Source organism: Chelonoidis abingdonii, chromosome 19 (assembly GCF_003597395.2).
Source record: "Chelonoidis abingdonii isolate Lonesome George chromosome 19, CheloAbing_2.0, whole genome shotgun sequence".
Lineage (NCBI taxonomy): Eukaryota > Metazoa > Chordata > Testudines > Testudinidae > Chelonoidis > Chelonoidis abingdonii.
The window spans coordinates 17760063-17778690 of NC_133787.1; the positions used below are offsets into that span (position 1 = coordinate 17760063).

Genomic DNA, 18628 nt, shown 5'->3' on the forward strand with positions numbered 1-18628 from the left:
TCTTCCTCTCAGTGGCCCTCACCATTTATAAGCACAGCTAAGGAATGAATCCATTATGTTGGCTAAATTAAAGGGAAGAGCATCAAGTTCAGTGGAGCCCAAACAAGCTATTTTGGTAATTTAGGCTGAATTTTTTAAACAAAATTGATCATATTGGAAAGCAATTTTAAAATAATTCCTTTACACAATTGTGGAGTATAGACAGAGGCATAGACACTTGCATGAATGTAGTAAATGAACATAGAATTGCTGAAGTTTTCCCAACTGTGAAATGAAACCTGTTAATTACCACCATTCACTTTGAAGACACTACGTGCATGCATTTATTTCCAATGCAGTTACAATATTTATGGAATTAATGGTCCATTCTTAAAAATCTGTAGTATTTAGAATTCTGTGATGAAGTCATTTTATTAGAAGATGGAGAAATATATGAAAGGGGAACTCACAAAGATTTAATGAAAGAAAAAGGACGCTATGCTCAGCTAATTCAAAACCTCTATATGGAGCAAGCAAAGGTAAAAGTTAGCCCTTACTCTTAAACATATTCTGATTTTCATGCCCTGGAATATTGAAAATAGGGTTTCAGATCACACAAGCAAATTTTTCTTATTTTACAGGACCCAGAAATTATTTTGACTGGATCAATGAAAGAACCAATGAGCAAAACTCAGGATAAGAGTGATTCCTCAGGAAGCTCTTATGGAGGGGTTGAAAATCCTGGTAATGTATTTTAGGAGAATAATCAGAATTGCCTATACTCTGTTGTTTAAAAAAGACTAACTGTTCTTTCATACCACATAGCTTTTGTTATGTCTGATGAAGAAATCATCATAAAGGAACCTGAGAGAGACCCACAAAGGGGAAATAACACAGGTATGCTACAAAGATTCACGTGTGCATCTTTCCCAATTGTTGTTTTTTAAAAAAAATGAATTTAATTGTATATTAATATAGACTTCTGATTTGAAAGAGACTGCTGCATTCAAAATATGCTGTGTCCATCAACTAATTTCTGTTCCTCAGATCCTCTTGCCTGCACTTATTAGTTGCTCTTTTTAGGGATGGCATTGTCTTTTTGCTCTGTTTGTACAGCACAATGGGATGTTGGTGCATTAGTGCAAAACAAATAATTATTCTAAAATAATAATAAAATTGCCTTTCCTGACGTGATGGGCATTGAAGCAGATCAATCATCATTGCCACCTCACTTTTTGGAACAGTTTTAGATTAATTTAATATTTGTGAAAAATGCCACACCGAGAATACTGTAAGCTTATGTCTTCCTTTTGGAACAAGCAGGGCTGGCTCCAGGCACCAGTGCAGCAAGCAGGTGCTTGGGGCGGCCAACGGAAAGGGATAGCACGTCTGGCTCCTCAGCGGTAAGTCCCTCCGAAAGGGACAGAGGGAAGGACCTGCTGCAGAATTGCCGCCGAAGGATGAAGTGGCGGCAGTAGAGCTCCCGCCGAAGTGTTGCCGATCACAGCTTTTTTTTTCCCCCCGCTGGTTGGGGTGGTAAAAATGCTGAAGCCAGCTCTGGGAACAAGCATAACACAGACAGTTGCAGTGCAAGCATCCTCACATTTGCTCTGCCACTGCGCCTCCACTCTGTCCAACTGAGGCAGTGCTGGACAGGTAGTAAGTCTGGGGTGTGTGAGTGGGGGCGGTTTCTAAAGAGAGTCCTACCTCCACCTTCCATGTTGGTGGGGTGACGCAACCTGAGAGACCTTTTTTCAACTTGGTTGAAGGAATATGAGCAACTTTGAAATGTATAAAATGTAACTTGTGGAAGAGTGGGGTTATGGCCAAAAAAAGTACAGGGAGGAGACAGAGAAGATAAGACACAGCCCATTTTGTTATCTGTCCTGCAAGATGTAAACTTGTAAGCACTGACACTGTTCCTTCATTTGCATAGCTGACACTGTCACTTATAAGCACATCTCTCACAAATATGAAGAAGTTAAAATTACCTTGGCGAAGCTGCCAGCCAGAGCTTTCAGTAGAACCAAAGGTCACAGTATTATGCTGAACAGAAGTTTCTCATTAGTATCGCCCAAAGTGGCTGGAACTGTTATTTCAATAACTGTTCTATTTCTGCTCTTAAAATCCTTTCAAAGAAATATAATGGGGGTAGGACAAACAAAAGACATTTACAAAGCTAAATCAAAGTTACAGGGATGTTATAATGTAAAGGACTAATATAGACAGCAAATTACTTTTAGCTATAAAACCTTTCCCTTCACATCAAATTCTATACATTAGCAGTGTAGTGATATACACAGTTTTATAACTGTCTTAAGCAGAGCAGAAAAATTTGGTTTCTTATTCTGCTTTAGCATGCATATTGCTCTGTCAAGGATGAGGAAGAAGAACAAGAATGTCAATAGAGTTTTGCATTCAAACCTATCAATCATTTTCAGCAAACCCATATCATTTACATTTTAATTCTCGTCACGATTTTCTAGTCATTCAAAAACCATTATAAAACTGGAGGGAGCATTTACCATATGGCAGCATCCAGAGACAGCGGGGATTCTTTAGAAGAAGGAATACATTTCACTGAGTTTCTTATGACGCTATAAATATGTATTTTAGCATACAGAGTCTTTTATTTTGGTTTAACATGCCCAGGATTCCTTGATATTGGGTCAAAATTTTGTTACACAAATGTATCCTTTTTGTTTGTTTGGTAGCTCCTGTAAACCAACTTATTAGAAAAGAGGAAAAACAAGAAGGCTCAGTGACATGGAAAACCTATCACGCTTATATTAAGGCATCTGGAGGTACATTCTGCAAAAATGTCTTTATACTGAATTTTTTTCTTTGATATTTCCATTTTTAAAGCTAGGATTCCTTTCCAATGTTTTTCTCTAAATCTAAACTTTAATATTTCAGTTTCAGATTGCCTCATTCTTGATCTCTGTTAAAGTTTCCTGCTTTAAACTTATTGAAATTAGACAAACACACAATAAAATGGTTGTATTTCTCAAGGAACAAAGCATTGCAATCTCCTGATATATTTATAATCTAGAATTGCAGATCATTGGGTTTTATAGAGAAATATGTTAGTAACTGAGTAATAACTTAAGATATTCTGACATTTATCAGAGAGAAAATGTGAAACATTCTAGGCAGAGTGGACCCTGAAAAGCAAAATTTGGATCTAGATTGGGATTTCAAGATCGAAGTTTGGAATAATTCACATCTGGGTTTTGGTCCAGCTCATTAGATAGAGAAGTCAGCAGTGCGTTTATGTAAATATGTATGCATATTTTTACCCTTAAGATTTTATCCCTCTGATATAAAATATACTGTCTGGGCCTATGGTTAGCCATGGGCTCAATTACTGTGCCTGTAAAAGTGCACACACAACTATTTGACCTCAAATCCCTTATATGCATATGCAAACAATCATTTATGTTCACAGATCACATAGTAACATACATGAATGAGAGTGAGACCAATTTACCAGATTTTAAATATGAATTATTAATCCTTATAACCCCTTTTAGGTTCATAGCCAGGGAGCATTGCCCGCTATTTCAATGCTGGTTCATAGTAAGAATCATGTGGTGTATGTGTGTGCAGTGAGTATGCATATATTTTAGTATGTACATTAAGTGTTTTCTCAAACATTAATTAACAGATTCTGAAACCCACACTCACAATCAATAACATTTTGTACAGTGAGGCTGCTCACTTGAATAAAAGCTACTTAATATGAGCAAGGATTGCAGAATCTGGCCCTTAGCCACCATTCTGGAAAATACCAAAAACAGTTAGTATCAGTTCCTCTTCTCTGGGCAAATGGGTTAAATTCAGAAGCCCCTATTCAGTTTTTACCTTGACCTTTACTTCAGGATTTTACTCCTTGTTCCCACATTCTTGTAAATGGCAGTTCTGCACCTATAGGAAGAGAAGAATAAATTCAGATTAAACAATAAAGTCTTTGCTGAGAAGATACACAACAGAGTACATGAGTATAGTATGCTTAACCATTCTTACATCATCAGTTATTAGTCTGGTCTTTTGTTCCATTTTCAGGTTTCATAATGTCTTCCTTTGTTGTACTTCTCTTTATTTTGATGATTGGCTGCTCAACCTTCAGCAATTGGTGGTTAAGTTTCTGGCTAGAACAGGGCTCAGGGGTAAGTGTAACAATTTAATTGTAAATTTCTGTTCCTTAAAAACAGAGTTGCACATATATTTGAAGTATTTAATATGAATAATAAAGCTCCACTCCAGCATCTGTAGCATTAAGACAGTTGCTGTAGGGCTGCCTTCAAACCCTACTTCAGATGAAATTCTTCTTTATCTTAATTTCTTCCCATCTCAATTGCAGTTCCTTTTTAAATGGTTTTCATAAATCCTTTCTCTCTAAACTTCAGAGGGCCACTCTCTCTTCCTCTGAATTTTGTTGAACTTGCTCTTGAAAGTGTTCAGTGTGTCATCATTTACACTGTGCTTGTTCAGATTCATATTGCTGAGACTATTTCTCTCTCTCTCTCTCTCTCTGAGCAAATTATGGTGTGATTGCCGCTTTTGCTAGCCTGAGTAACAACAGTAGTGAAGATGGGGCAGCACAGGCTTCAACATGGGCTAGCAACCTAAGTGTGTACCCAGGGTTTCGAGTGGGCTTCTACTGGGATGGATCGCCTGCACTGAAGCCTGTGCCACCACACTTCGCTATTGTTACCCAGGCTAGTTCGATTAGAGCTAGTACCAATATGCCTATTGGCATTAAATCACCACTTCATTTGCTGTGTGCACAGGGCCGGCTCTAGTCATTTCGCCGCCCCAAGCATGATGGCACGCCATGGGGGGCACGCTGCCACTCACCGGTCCCGCGGCTTCAGTGGATCTCCCGCAGGCGGCCCTGTGGAGGGTCCGCCGGTCCCACGGCTCCTGTGCACCTCCCGCAGGCGTGCCTGCGGATGCTCCACCGGGTCCACCGGAGCCGCCTGCCACCTTCCCAGCAACCGGCAGAGTGCCCCCTGTGGCATGCCGCCCCAAGCACGCGCTTGGCACGCTGGGGCCTGGAGCCGGCCCTGTGGGTGCACGCTCTCTAAGTAAATGGACCATATCACCCCTGCCCCTTTTAGCAGCTCCTGCCCGTTCCAATGCAACATTGCCCTCCTGGTTTGCAACAGTGTCCCTGGACTCAATCCACACTGTCCCTTTAACCTCACATTTATCTAATCCCCTCCTACCCCATTCATTCCACCTCTACAATTTTGGGCTTCTCCAGAAGTTAATCTTTCTCTGATGCTGTTGTATGTCCCATATCTAGGATTCTCTGCCATCTCTCTCCAACCCACTGACTCACATACTCAGCCTAAATTTCACTTCAAAACCTTTTCCTTCCTCTTTGGCATAGAATGAACTCTCTGTAAAGAGCTCTGAGATAATGCGTATTAAGTATGCCATGTAAAAATCAGATTGATTATATTGTATTATATACGAGCTGGGAATTCAAAGCTGTGTATGTCTGATTTATTGCTTCACATTTTTTCACAATGAATAGAAATAAGTGGACATGAATCATGTACTGATTTGTATTAGTTTGAGTGCTCTATTGTTGTACATGTTTTATTGGAACAAAATCAGACCTAAATTTCCCATTATCATTAGATAAAAATAATTTAGAGCTAAATTGTGCCTTCTTGCCAGCTGCAGGGCACTAGAGGCCCTGGATCGTAGAGGTACAGTGCCTCCCTGGCAACCCAGTTGTATAGGATTGGGGAGAAGTAATTTGCAACATCCCTTTCTGGGGTCCAGCATCTTGCCCCCTTTGCCAGGCAGCTGACTACCAGAGCTGGCCAGTGCATGGACTCCCCAATTTACCAGCCCAGTTTCAAAAGACTGTTGGGGAGAAATTTCTTCCTTCTACTTGTCTTTGCAGCTATATAAGGTTTAGGCAAGTGTGAAAACTTGCCCCTATGTAGCACTGCAAAAGTGCTTCATAGATGAACATGTTCCCTATCACTAAATAAAAGGGGATTAACTAGCTGACAGTGACTCAACTTTAGGTGTTTGGATTTTTTAATGACAGAAAAACCTAACAATAATGTAAATGAAAACAGCTTTTGTATAACGTTCCAGTATGCTGTGTTTATCACCCGAAAACTATAATAAAATAAACAAATAAATAAATAAATAATACCTAGCTTTTATAGAGCATGTTTCATCAGTTGATCTCAAAATGCTCTACAAAGGAAGTAAGCATCATTAGTAACTTTGTATTCATCCATCAAAACCATGAAGCATAATTTCCAGTAAAAAGGATCAATTTGTTTTCATCCTAAAGGAAATGCAAAATATTAATATAATTAATGGAGAAAAGTAAAATTGGTTCTTAATAATTTAAGGTGTTATCATTAAGTTAAAAATTTGCTTTTTTTTAAATAGGGATATCTCTGACAGTGTCCCTGAAAAGACAGATATTAATTTTTCCCCTCTTAAATTTATTATATTTAAGATATTTCAAAGGCAAGGAGCTAAAAGACTCCTGATATCTGCAGCTATTTTTTATAAACAAGGGTTAGGATTACAAAATAAAGTAAAGGTAATTTTGTAAAGGTACAGTGGTGTTTTAAAATCTTGACTTTACTTTTCCTTACCTGATATACATTTCCATGGAAAAATAAGAATCACTGTCTTTCTGGTAACTGCTTTGTCAATACTACTTCTATTTCCATGGATGTACGTACTGGACTGGAAAAAATAAAGCCAAGGTTATAAACTATTGGCTTTTAACAACATGCCATTACCTTATTTTGAAGAGTTTAAGTAAGAACTCTGACTTCTAGATTTCAGTGGCTGGTTGCCTGCTGAGATATACAAGTATAGGTTTTAAAACCCAACTACTGCTTTCAGGAGGCAAAATTATTACATTTTATATAGCACCATAAATACACATGGTACTTAACAAATCATATTACTAGAGTAACAAGGCTGTGGGACCTAGAAACATCACAGGTGTCACTAAGCTCCACACCATAGTAATTTAAAATTTAATGATAACAACATAGAATGCAAATCCTTCTCCAAAAGCACAAGACCCCACCACATGCACAGAAGGAGATTCTCCTTTAACAGTTAGCTATAGGGTCCTATGAAATACAATTCTGATTCCATTTAGTGAAGGGAAGTGACATATACATACATGATAACTAGAAAAGTCTTAAAGAATTTAATAGGGATAAAAATAAATTTCTATTCAAATTAGAATGGGGGGATAAGTTGTTAAAAGAAACAAGAGATGAGATGTAGGCAAAAATGGAACTGTCTAAAGAAAATGAATTTTACAAAACTTAAAAAAATACAATAAAACAAGAGGAAGCTAGTAAAGGGGTGTGTGTAACATAGCCAGAGAATTGTTGTTACAAAAATCTGTAGGATTTCAAACTGGAAAATCTTTTTCTTTGTAAAAAGTAGTAATATTGGGTGAGATTGAGTCATTATGGTTGCATGATATCAGTGGATATACAGCATTGTGAAGATTTCACTGGGGGGGGGGGAGGAGATTCAAGTGTGGTGTGAAGGTGACATAATAGCGCTATGCCATCTCATCTCTGACTCAGGCATAGGGAAAGTGGTGTAGATGAGGGTATCCCTACACTTTAACTGTCCGATCTTCCTTTATCCCCATCCATTTATCATTTAACCGGTAAAAGCTTTCAAATTTAAATCACTGTATTTTACACATTTGCTTTAAAGACAAACTGCAGCCTCCTGAGTAATGAAACAGAATATCCCATTTGTGACATGGGAAGCATCTCGGATAACCCCAGACTGCACTTTTACCAGTTAGTCTACGGAATGAGCATGGTGACCATGATTGTCCTAAGCATCATCAAAGGGTTTGTTTTCACAAAGACAACATTAAAGGCTTCTTCATTGTTACATGATGATGTATTTTATAAGGTATGGAAAATACATGACTTTAACCATTATTATGGGATATTTACCAAAATAAGCTTATAAAAGGATGGGGTATGGTTTAGTAGTGACTGTTGATGCCTGGGGTCATTGGTTCTGTTCCCAGTTCAGCTGCTACCTCACTGTATGACCTTGAGCAGTGCATATGAACATTTTGTGCCTGTTTCGCTATTAAATTATAATGTCTGCCTTCTGAACACGGTTTCTGTAAACTTTAAATTAATGTTCACAAAGTGCTTAGAGCTTCTCAGATGAAAGACTATGTAAATGCAAACTATTACTTCTTGCAACCTGGACCTAAATGATTGCTGTTGAGGGAAACTGCGACATCACCATGTGACAGCACTGTGCAACTGAATAGAAACACCATACAGATTTTCATCTCTCTCTGAAGCATCAGATATTGGTCTCTGCTGAAGGCATTTTACTGGACAAAAAAGGCAATGGGTAAAATGTTCAAAAGTGCCTAAAAACAGGAATTCAAATCCAACTGAAAATCACCCCAGGCACTGGAGTCTAAGGGCCAAAGGGTAACATTTTCAAAAGCACCTAAATCCAATTTTCAGAAATGATGCCAGCTTTATAAAGGTATTTAGGTGTCTAAAGATGCAGATAGTTGCCTAGTGGGCTTTACAAAAGTGCCTAAGCATCTAGGCCATAGGCGCCAACTCTGGTTGCTCCAGGGATGGAGCACTCATGGGAAAAAAACAGTGGGGCTCAGCACCCACTGGCAGGCTCTGTCAATCAGCTCCTCCCCCTCCCCACCAGTGCCTCCACCCGCTGCTGATCAATTGTTCAGCAGCGGGCAGGAGGCACTGGGGGGGAGGAGCAGGGGCAGGAAGAAGCAGAGTGAGGGCAGGGCATGCTCAGGGGAGGAACGGGGTGGGAAGAGCTGGGAGAGGAGCAGTGGCAGAAAGAGGAAGCATGGGGATGGGCACTTGGAAGAAGGGGTGGAGTGGGGGTGGGGCCTGGGGCAGAGCAGGGGTCTGGCACTCCTGGGGAAATCAGAAAGTCAGCACCTGCGATCTAGGCACCTAACCTGCTTTGGTGCTTTTGTAAAGCTTATTGACTCCTAGATCACCTAGGTGCTTTTGAAAATTTTACCTCATTCATCTAATCTGGTGTGACCTGTCCTTTGTTCCTATATTTTGTGAGGACTTGATTCAGCAAAGTACTTAAGTAACTGCCCAACGCTAAGCATACGAGTAGTCCTATCAAATTCAATGGAACTACTCACCTGCTATGAGAGGCAAGATGAGTGATGTAATATTTTTATGGGACCATCTTCTCTTGGTGAAAGAGACAAGCTTTAGAGCTTACACAGAGCACTTCTGACCTGAAAAAGAGCTCTGTGTGGCTTGAAAGCTTGTCTCTCTCACCAACAGAAGTTAGTCCAATAAAAGATATTACCTCACCCACCTTCTCTATCTCATATACTGGAACCAACATGGCTACCACAATATTGCAAACACCTGCTTTGAGTCAGACACCTGTTTAAGCACCTTGATGAATCAGGGCCTATACAGTATATCTTATTGTAATGATTCCTTTTTAGGTGTACTGTAGATCCTCACCATTCAGATTCTCATGTGCATTTATTCTGTTATGATCATGACAACAGGAGATAAGCCCTTAGGAAACATTTAATCTATTTTCAAAGGCTGCTTCACAAATATTATGTGATCTTGTAAAAGCTATAATACATTTGTTTGCTGTTCCTCTTATTTACATTTTAGCCAAGATTATACTAGTATCTATTTTATCACACAAACTCTGAATACTGTAAAAGACAAAGACTGTCATTTGATTCTGCTGTTTCCCTTTATCCACAGATCTTACTGAGTCCAATGAGTTTCTTTGATACAACTCCCACTGGCAGGCTAATGAACCGTTTTTCTAAGGATATAGACGAATTGGATGTGAGACTTCCATTTCATGCAGAGAATTTTTTGCAGCAGTTTTTTATGGTGCTCTCTATTCTAATCATAATAGCCATTGTGTTTCCGTTCCTCCTAATTGCAGTTGTTGTCTTAGCTACTATTTTTGTTATTCTCTTTCGGTAAGTTGATGTGCTAGTTCTTTAAGAACTACTTTAAGAATTTTTATTATCTTTGCAGTCTAGCCAATAGCAATTGTAGTTCTTATGTACATTTGTTGTTGAACTCCAGTTGCAAAATACTATAAATTCTTCTGTAAAGGTTTACTGGAGGGTAAGAACTACAGGAACCAGTATCTCATAGAGCAGGCACAGCCGATGGAAACTGGGAAACTATCAAATATTTACTGCCTTCCATACTAAGGGCTAAATTCAGTCTTTTGCTTGCATTGTCTTCTGCCAATATAGTCCAGAGCCCTTGGTCTGCCCAAAATGATGTTACAGAGACACAAGTCATCCATAACCTTCCCTCAACCTATAGGTCTACAATTAGGACCAAAGCCACAGAAATAAGCCAGGCTGGCAGGGGAAGTCATAACTAAGGTATCCTGGAATGTGTTGTTCTTCTTAGAGTGATTGCTCATATCCATTCCAATTAGGTGTGCGCACGCCGCGTGCACATTCGTCGGAAGATTTTTACCCTAGCAACACCCGGAGGGTCGGCTGGGCGCCCCCTGGCGTGGCGCCGCTATGGCACCGAATATATACCCCTGCCGACCCGTCCGCTCCTCAGTTCCTTCTTACCGCCCATGTCGGTCGTTGGAAAGTGGAGCGCAGCTTAGCTGATCTCCACCTCCCTAGCTATTCACTTGTTCTAATACTTACTGCATATATAGTTTATTCTCTATAGTTCTAGTTAATACTTTTAATACCTTTTCGTAAACGTAGCCAGTGTATATAGTTCAGAGGGTTGGGGATTAGCCATTTCCCTCACCCGGTGCCCAGGCCCATGCCTGGCTCACTGGGTTTCAAACCGTGCTCGGCTTGCCGCCGGCCGATGCCCACGGGAGACCCTCACAACTCCTGCCTCAAGTGCTTTGGGGAATCCCACCTTGCAGACAAGTGCAGGATCTGCAAATCATTCAAGCCGTGGATGAAAAAGGACCGGGACTTTCGCCTCAAGCAGCTCCTAATGGAGGCAGCCCTCACTCCTTCACCTTCGGCACCGGGTGCCGGACAGTCCATGCCAGGGAGAAGTGCCTCGTCGGCACCGGAGTGCACTGGCACCACGAAGACATCTCAGCACCAGCCGTCACCGGCCCAGAAACTTGCCCGGCACTGCTCCCTCTCCCCATGTGCCAAGAAGCTCAAAGCTCCTGCGGTTACATCATCTGCACTGCAGTCTGAGCAGCAGCCTAAGTCGAGCTGCCTGGCACCAGTAACTGCCGCGGCACCAACAATCTCAGCACTGTTGATTCCAACCACACAAGGGCCATCGACTCCGGTGCATGACAGCTCCCCGGCGCATGCCTTGGTAGAGCTTATCTTTCCCACTACACCAGAGACATTTGCTACGGCAAGGGAACTGATTGCATTAACGGAGCCCACCCTGCCTCAACCCCGGCACCGCCAATGCGGGTCATTCAGTCAACAGGCAAGCCTGCCATGGTAAGACCATTCTCCGTTGGCACCACCAGGAGGCATCACTGAAGATCGAGGTCCCGCCAGCGTTCTCGATCTCATCACTGGCCCAAGGCGAACCCACGGTACCGTCACGTTCTGCCCCGTCGGAACATTGCGCACTGGAGGCCACTGTTAGCCACCCCCCTCCAGCGGGTACAGATGAATATCCTCTGGCACCAGACCCTCAGGTCCTCCCGGACCCTGACGTACCTCCTGACCAAGAGTCCATACATGAACCACTCGTTCTGGGTCTGTCATCTTCCTCTTCCCCAGACGAGGCGGTAGCCAGTACATCTTCATTGGGCCTGCCCCCTATCAACCTCCGAGCTCACCAGGACCTTCTGAGGCGAGTCGCCTTAAATATCAGTTTCCAGGTAGAGGAGGTCCCGGAGGTTGAAGACCCAGTGATAGACATACTGTTGGCAGATGCACCAACTCGTGTGGCTTTGCCATTCATCTGCTCCATACAAGCTAAAGCGGACATCATCTGGCAGTTCCCGGCATCTATCCCTCTCACGGCCAGAGGAGTGGAACGAAAGTACATGGTACCCTCCAAAGGGTACAGATACTTATATACCCACCCTCCTCCATGCTGTCTGGTGGTCCAATCCGTGAATGAGCGGAAGCGCCATGGCCAGCAAGCCCCCGCCTCAAAATCGAGGGAGGCTAGTCGGATGGACCTGTTGAGACGTAACGTCTACTCTGCCGGGGGCCTCCAACTCAGGGTGGTGAACCAACAGGCCCTGCTTAGCAGATATAATTATAATACCTGGCAGACGGTGGGCAAGTTCACTGAACTGGTCCCACAGGACTCCCGCCAGGAATTCCAGGCCCTTCTGGAGGAAGGGAAGAAAGTGGCATGGACTTCCCTCCAGGCCTCACTCGATGTTGCCGATTCAGCGGCCAGAACCATGGCCTCTGAAATCACAATGAGGAGGATCTCATGGCTGCAAGTGTCAGGCCTACCTCCTGAACTGCAACACACCATCCAGGGCCTGCCATTTGAAGGCCAGGGCCTTTTCTCTCAGAAAATGGACCCTAGGCTGCAGAGTCTCAAGGACAATTGGGTGATTATGCGATGCATACCCCACAAACACAATGAAAGTCCTTCCGTAGCCAGCCTCAGCGCCCTTACCCCCCACCTAGGCCACGACAAGAGTTTGGCAGAAGGTGCAGTCGCGGTAACCGCAGACGGCAATCTGGGACCCAAGGGGGACACAATAATGGTCCCGCCAAACCAATGATGGGTTCAAACTGAACTTTTGAAGGTGCGCCCGAGAGCAGAGCACCAGTCCTTCCCCAGGATCCCCTTCAGTTTTCCAACCACCTTTCCCCCTTCCTCCCTGCGTGGACCCAATTAATCTCAGATCATTGGGTCCTATGCATGGTAGAATTTGGATACCACTTCCAATTTATTTCACTCCCTCCCTCTCACCCCCTTTCCCCGTCCCCCTTCAGGGACCCCTCTCACGAGCAATTCCTCTGGCAAGAGGTTCGTACACTCCTCTCGATCAGGGCTATAGAGGAGGTACCGGAGGAATTAAGGGGCAAGGGATTTTATTCCCAATATTTCCTAATCCCCAAGGCAAAAGGAGATCTCCGACCCATCCTGGACCTTCGAGGACTCAACATGTTCTTGAACAAGTTGAAGTTCCGCACGGTATCCCTGGGGACCATCATCCCTTCCCTGTATCTCAGAGACTGGTGCCCTGGTCTCGACATGAAGGACGCATATTTCCACATCGCCATTTATCCCCCTCTCAGACGATACCTACGGTTTATGGTGCACTGCCAACATTTTCAATTTGCAGTCCTTCCGTTTGGCCTCTCTATGGCCCCTTGCTTGTTTACAAAGTGTATGGCTGTAGTGACCGCCTTTCTCCGTCGTCGGCGCATACATGTTTTTCCTTACCTAGACGACTGGCTTATTTGAAGGACCTCCAAGGCCCAAGTCACCAGGCACGTGGCCATCATCACGGACCTATTTGAGCAACTGGGCCTGATGATCAATCTAGAGAAGTCTACTCTAGTGCCTACTCAAAGAATAGAATTCATCGGGGCCGTTCTAGACTCCAAACTCACAACAGCCTGCCTGCCACTACCCCGGTTTCAGGCACTAGTTTCAATTATAAAAAGCCTCCAAAGCTTTCCGACGACCTCGGCTTGCACCTGTCTCAGCCTCCCTGGTCACATGGCCGCATGCACCTTTGTAACCAAGCACGCCAAACTACGCCTGCATCCCCTTCAAACCTGGCTTGCTCAGTTTACCACCCAGGCAGAGATACCATAGACATGGTGATCACCATTCCTCAGAGCATCTTAGGCTCCCTTGACTGGTGGCTAACACCCTCTTTGGTGTGTGCAGGACTGCCATTCCATCCGAGGCAGCCCTCAGTATCCCTAACAACGGACGCATCATTTCTTGGCTGGGGGGCTCACCTAGGCCATCTTCGCACGCAAGGCCTCTGGTCATCTCAAGAGCTAGCGTTGCAAATAAACATCCAAGAGCTGAGAGCAGTCCGCCTGGCGTGCCAGATGTTCCAGCAACATCTGCAGGGTCGCTGTGTTTCAGTGCTTACGGACAACACAATGGCCATGCACTACATAAACGAGCAGGGAGGGACTCGATCCTCCCCCCTTTGTCAGGAGGCGATCCAACTGTGGGAATTTTGCATAGCCCACTCAATAGACCTTGTAGCATCCTTCCTCCCAGGGGTCTGGAACACTCTGGCAGACCATCTCAGCAGATCTTTTCTGTCTCATGAGTGGTCGCTTCGCCCAGACATCGTACATTCCATCTTCCAGAAGTGGGGCTTTCCCCACACACACCTCTTCGCTTCCCACGAGAACAGGAAGTGCCAGAGGTTCTGCTCCTTCCAAGGTCTCGCCCCGGGTTCGATATCAGACGCCTTCCTAACCTCATGGAAGAACCAGCTGCTTTACGCCTTTCCACCCTTCCCACTAGTCCACAGGGTTCTCTTAAAGCTCTGCAGGGACAGGGCTCACCTGATCCTGATCACCCCTGCATGGCTCCGACAACACTGGTACACCACGTTGCTGGACCGCTCGATAGCCAACCCGATCCCCCTGCCTCCTCATCAGGATCTTATAACTCAGGACCACGGCAGGCTTCACCACCCAGACCTGCAATCCCTCCATCTTACAGCATGGCTCCTTCATGGTTAACCCAATCGAAGTTACGCTGCTCTGCCCCAGTGCAAGAAGTACTCCTGGGTAGCTGAAAACCTTCCACTCGGTCTACACACTTGGCCAAGTGGAAGTGATTTTCCTGCTGGTGTCAAACACTGAATGCCACAGCCACGGAGGTTCCCATCCCCACTATATTGGACTATCTCTGGTATCTTAAACGTCAAGGCCTCGCTATCTCATCATTGCGAGTGCACTTGGCGGCTATTTCTACTTTCCACTCAGGAGAAGGTAGTCACTCTGTCTTCTCCCACCCTATGGTCTCGAGGTTCCTCAAGGTTTTGGAGCATCTATACCCCCTAGTATGACACCCCGCCCCTTCCTGGGACCTCAGCTTGGTCCTGACAAGACTTTCGACTCCTCCATTCGAGCCATTGGCAACCTGCTTGCTTCTATATTTGTCATGGAAAACAGCCTTCCTTGTAGCCATCACGTCGGCTAGGAGAGTCTCTGAGCTTCGGGCTCTGATGGTGGACCCACCGTACACGGTGTTCCACAAAGACAAGGTGCAGTTACGTCCACATCCGGCGTTCCTCCCCAAAGTAGTCTCAGCCTTCCATCTCAACCAGGACATATTCCTCCCGGTCTTCTTTCCCAAACAACATACACCTCGTCGGGAGCAGCAGTTATATTCCCTTGACGTCCGTAGGGCACTTGGCTTCTATATTGACTGAATGAAGCTCTTCCGCAAAACACCCCAACTTTTCGTTGCAGTGGCAGATCAGATGAAAGGCCTACCCATCTCTTCTCAGAGGATTTCGTCCTGGGTAACGGCGTGCATCCGTACTTGCTATGATCTAGCTCATGTCTCTCCGGGACATATTACCGCACATTCTACCAGGGTTCAGGCCGCGTCAGCCGCCTTCTTAACTCAAGTACCTATCCAGGAGATATGTCGAGCAGCTACTTGGTCTTCAGTGCACACCTTTACTTCCCATTATGCCCTGGTACAACAATCCAGAGACGATGCAGCCTTCGGCTCAGCAGTTTTGCATTCTGTAGCATCTCACTCCGACCCCACCGCCTAGGTAAGGCTTGGGATTCACCTAAATGGAATGGATATGAGCAATCACTCGAAGAAGAAAAGACAGTTACTCACCTTTGTAACTATTGTTCTTCGAGATGTGTTGCTCATATCCATTCCAAAACCTGCCCTCCTTCCCCACTGTCGGAATAGCCGGCAAGAAGGAACTGAGGAGCGGACGAGTTAGCAGGGGTATATATTCGGTGCTATAGCGGTGCCACGCCAGGGGGAGCCCAGTCGACCCACCGAGTGTTGCTAGGGTAAAAATCTTCTGATGAACGTGCATGTGGCGCGCGCACACCTAATTGGAATGGATATGAGCAACACATCTCGAAGAACAATAGTTACAAAGGTGAGTAACCGTCTTATTTAGCCTGTGCTATATAATCTCCAGCAGTGGAGATACCATGGAGACTGCAGCTTAAAGCCACACCCCCTCAGTGGAAGCATCCAGCCACAGTCCTGTTGTTCATATGGAGGATGGATGTTCAGTGGAATGCTGCTGCTTAGGCACCACTCCCCATACATGTTTTCTGGCCACATGTTGCATGTATTTTTCTCATGTGCCTCTCGTCCCCTCAGTACCTGGAAGTAGAGGAGATGATATCACTTCTTCAGTTTTCAAAATCTACTCTCATACTTCAGTACTCATAATACATTATGATATACATGAAGGGCTAGATTATGCCTGGTCTCTCACTCTGGGGTAGAGAGGATACACGTAGCCAAGATTTTAAAAAGTGATTAGTGACTTTGAGTGCCCAATTTGAGACACATAGAAATGACCTGATTTTCATAAAGCACTAAGCATCCAGTCCTTTTAAGGTATCTCAAATTGAGCACACAGTCCCTTCTGATTATCCAGTCCTTTTAAAAGTATTTCAAACTGAGCCCTTAAAAATGGAGGCAGGAGGCACCCACAATTTCTATTCACTTTAAGTTTAGACAAGGAGCTTTCCTCCATTTGTACTTCAGTGCTAGTCCCTGGGCTTAGGGACTGCTCCCTCTTAGCCTTCAGGGGACACAAGGTACTCCAGGAGGGTGAAAGGAAGATGGTAAAGCCATGGCATTTACCAGCTATGCTAAGCTGACTGAGCACAGAGTGGAGCATAGTATGGTATGTGCACCCTTCTGCATACTTAGGAGCTCCAGGTAAGGCTGAGAAATATAATTCCTCCCTACAGGGCAGTGCTGCTCTCTTTTCTCCCAGTGCAGGCCATTTGAGATTCCAGTTCAGACTACTGGCTTTAGCCATGAGACTGTGATATATACCATTGGCTTATTGACATATAAACATGTACAATATCATTTTGCTTTCATTTTGTTGCAGAATTTTTCAGAGAGCCATCAGAGAACTAAAAAGAATGGAAAACATTAGCAGATCTCCATGGTTTTCACACATTACTTCTTCTGTGCAAGGCCTCAGTGTAATTCATGCTTATAATAAAAAAGAAGACTATATCAACCAGTAAGCTGCATACATTACAATTATATCCTGTTTGTTTTGTTTGTCATTTTGATATGGACAGATAGCACTGCATTGTTATTCTTTACTTGACTGTGGATACTGTGTCCTTGAACATGCAGTGACACTAGGAGGACTACATGCCCCAATTTTATAGGGACAGTCCCTATATTCGGGGCTTTTTCTTATATATGCATCTATTACCTCCGACCTCCTATCCCAATTTTTCACACTTCCTATCTGGTCACCCTAAGTGACACTGATGAAGCCATTCTGTTGTTATAATGCGGAACAGCAATGATCCTTCAGCTTTTCATTTTTGTAAAATGATGCTCCTTGTTTGTACCACGAACTCTTAGAAGTCTCACAAACAGCACTATATGTCCTATCTCTGTGTCCACTTTTGAGCATTGTGCAATATTTTTACTTTCTGAGTTTTAAGCAATTTCTAGGATCTGAATTAAAAGCCAAGGGGCAATGAGTTCTCACTGGTGGGGTCTCAAAATGATCTAGACCCACACATACAGACCTTTAGGGTTTGATTTGTGATGTCTCATGAATTGTACCATGTCAGATCTTTTTTCCAGAACTGACTATGAACCCTGCTTAGCTTGCTTAAAGGTTCAGATCCCATAGCTGGGAGCCTACCAAATTCACGGTCCATTTTGGTCAATTTCACGGTCACAGGATTTTTTAAATCATAAATTTCATGACTTTAGCTATTTATATTTGAAATTTCACAGGTGTTGTAATTGTAGGAGCCCTGACCCAAAAAGGAGTTGTGGGGAGGTCACAAGGTTATTGTCAGGAGGGTTGCAGTACTGCTATCCTTACTTCTGTGCTGTTGCTGGCAGTGGCGCTGCCTTTAGAGCTGAGCAGCTGGAGAATGGCAGCTGCTGGCCGGAAGCCCAGCTCTGAAGTCCGCCAGCAGCAGCACAGAAGTATGGATGGCATGGTATCCTACAGAGCTAGGCCCTTAGTCAGCATCTGCCACTCTCCAAGCTCTGAAGGTAGTAGTGCAGAAGTAAGGATGGCATGGTATGGTATTGCCACTCTTATGTTTGCGCTACTGCTGGCGGGGCACTGCCTTCAGAGCTGGGCACCCAGCCAACACCTGTCACTCGCTGGCTGCCCAGCTCTGAAGGCAGTGCTGAAGTAAGAGTGGCAATATCACAATCCCCCTAAAATAACCCTGTGACCCCCCTGAAACTCCCCTTTGGGTCAGGACCCCCAATTTGAGAAATGTTATTCTCCCCCTTGAAATCTGTATAGTATAGGGTAAAAACACACAAAAGATCAGATTTCCCGGGGGGGAACCAGATTTCATGGTCCGTGACGCATTTTTCATGGTCGTGAATTTGATAGGCCCCTACCCGTAGCCCCTGAAATTACAAAGGGAAGCTCCCACTTTCCCTGTGTGTCTAAATGCACA

At 44.2% G+C, this 18628-nt stretch overlaps 1 protein-coding gene across 1 annotated transcript in view; it reads left to right on the forward strand.

Annotated features, from left to right (window-relative positions):
• LOC116828661 (ATP-binding cassette sub-family C member 12) overlaps positions 1–17203 on the forward strand; it is a 74508-nt gene extending 57305 nt beyond the window's left edge. Inside the window, exons 14-21 of the mRNA XM_075073837.1 lie at positions 384–518; positions 621–723; positions 805–876; positions 2685–2783; positions 4045–4148; positions 7720–7926; positions 9774–10000; positions 17062–17203. Of these exons, the coding sequence (XP_074929938.1) occupies positions 384–518; positions 621–723; positions 805–876; positions 2685–2783; positions 4045–4148; positions 7720–7926; positions 9774–10000; positions 17062–17203 (1089 nt within the window). The remainder of the gene's footprint in view (positions 1–383; positions 519–620; positions 724–804; positions 877–2684; positions 2784–4044; positions 4149–7719; positions 7927–9773; positions 10001–17061) is intronic.
• Positions 17204–18628: the final 1425 nt, after the last annotated feature.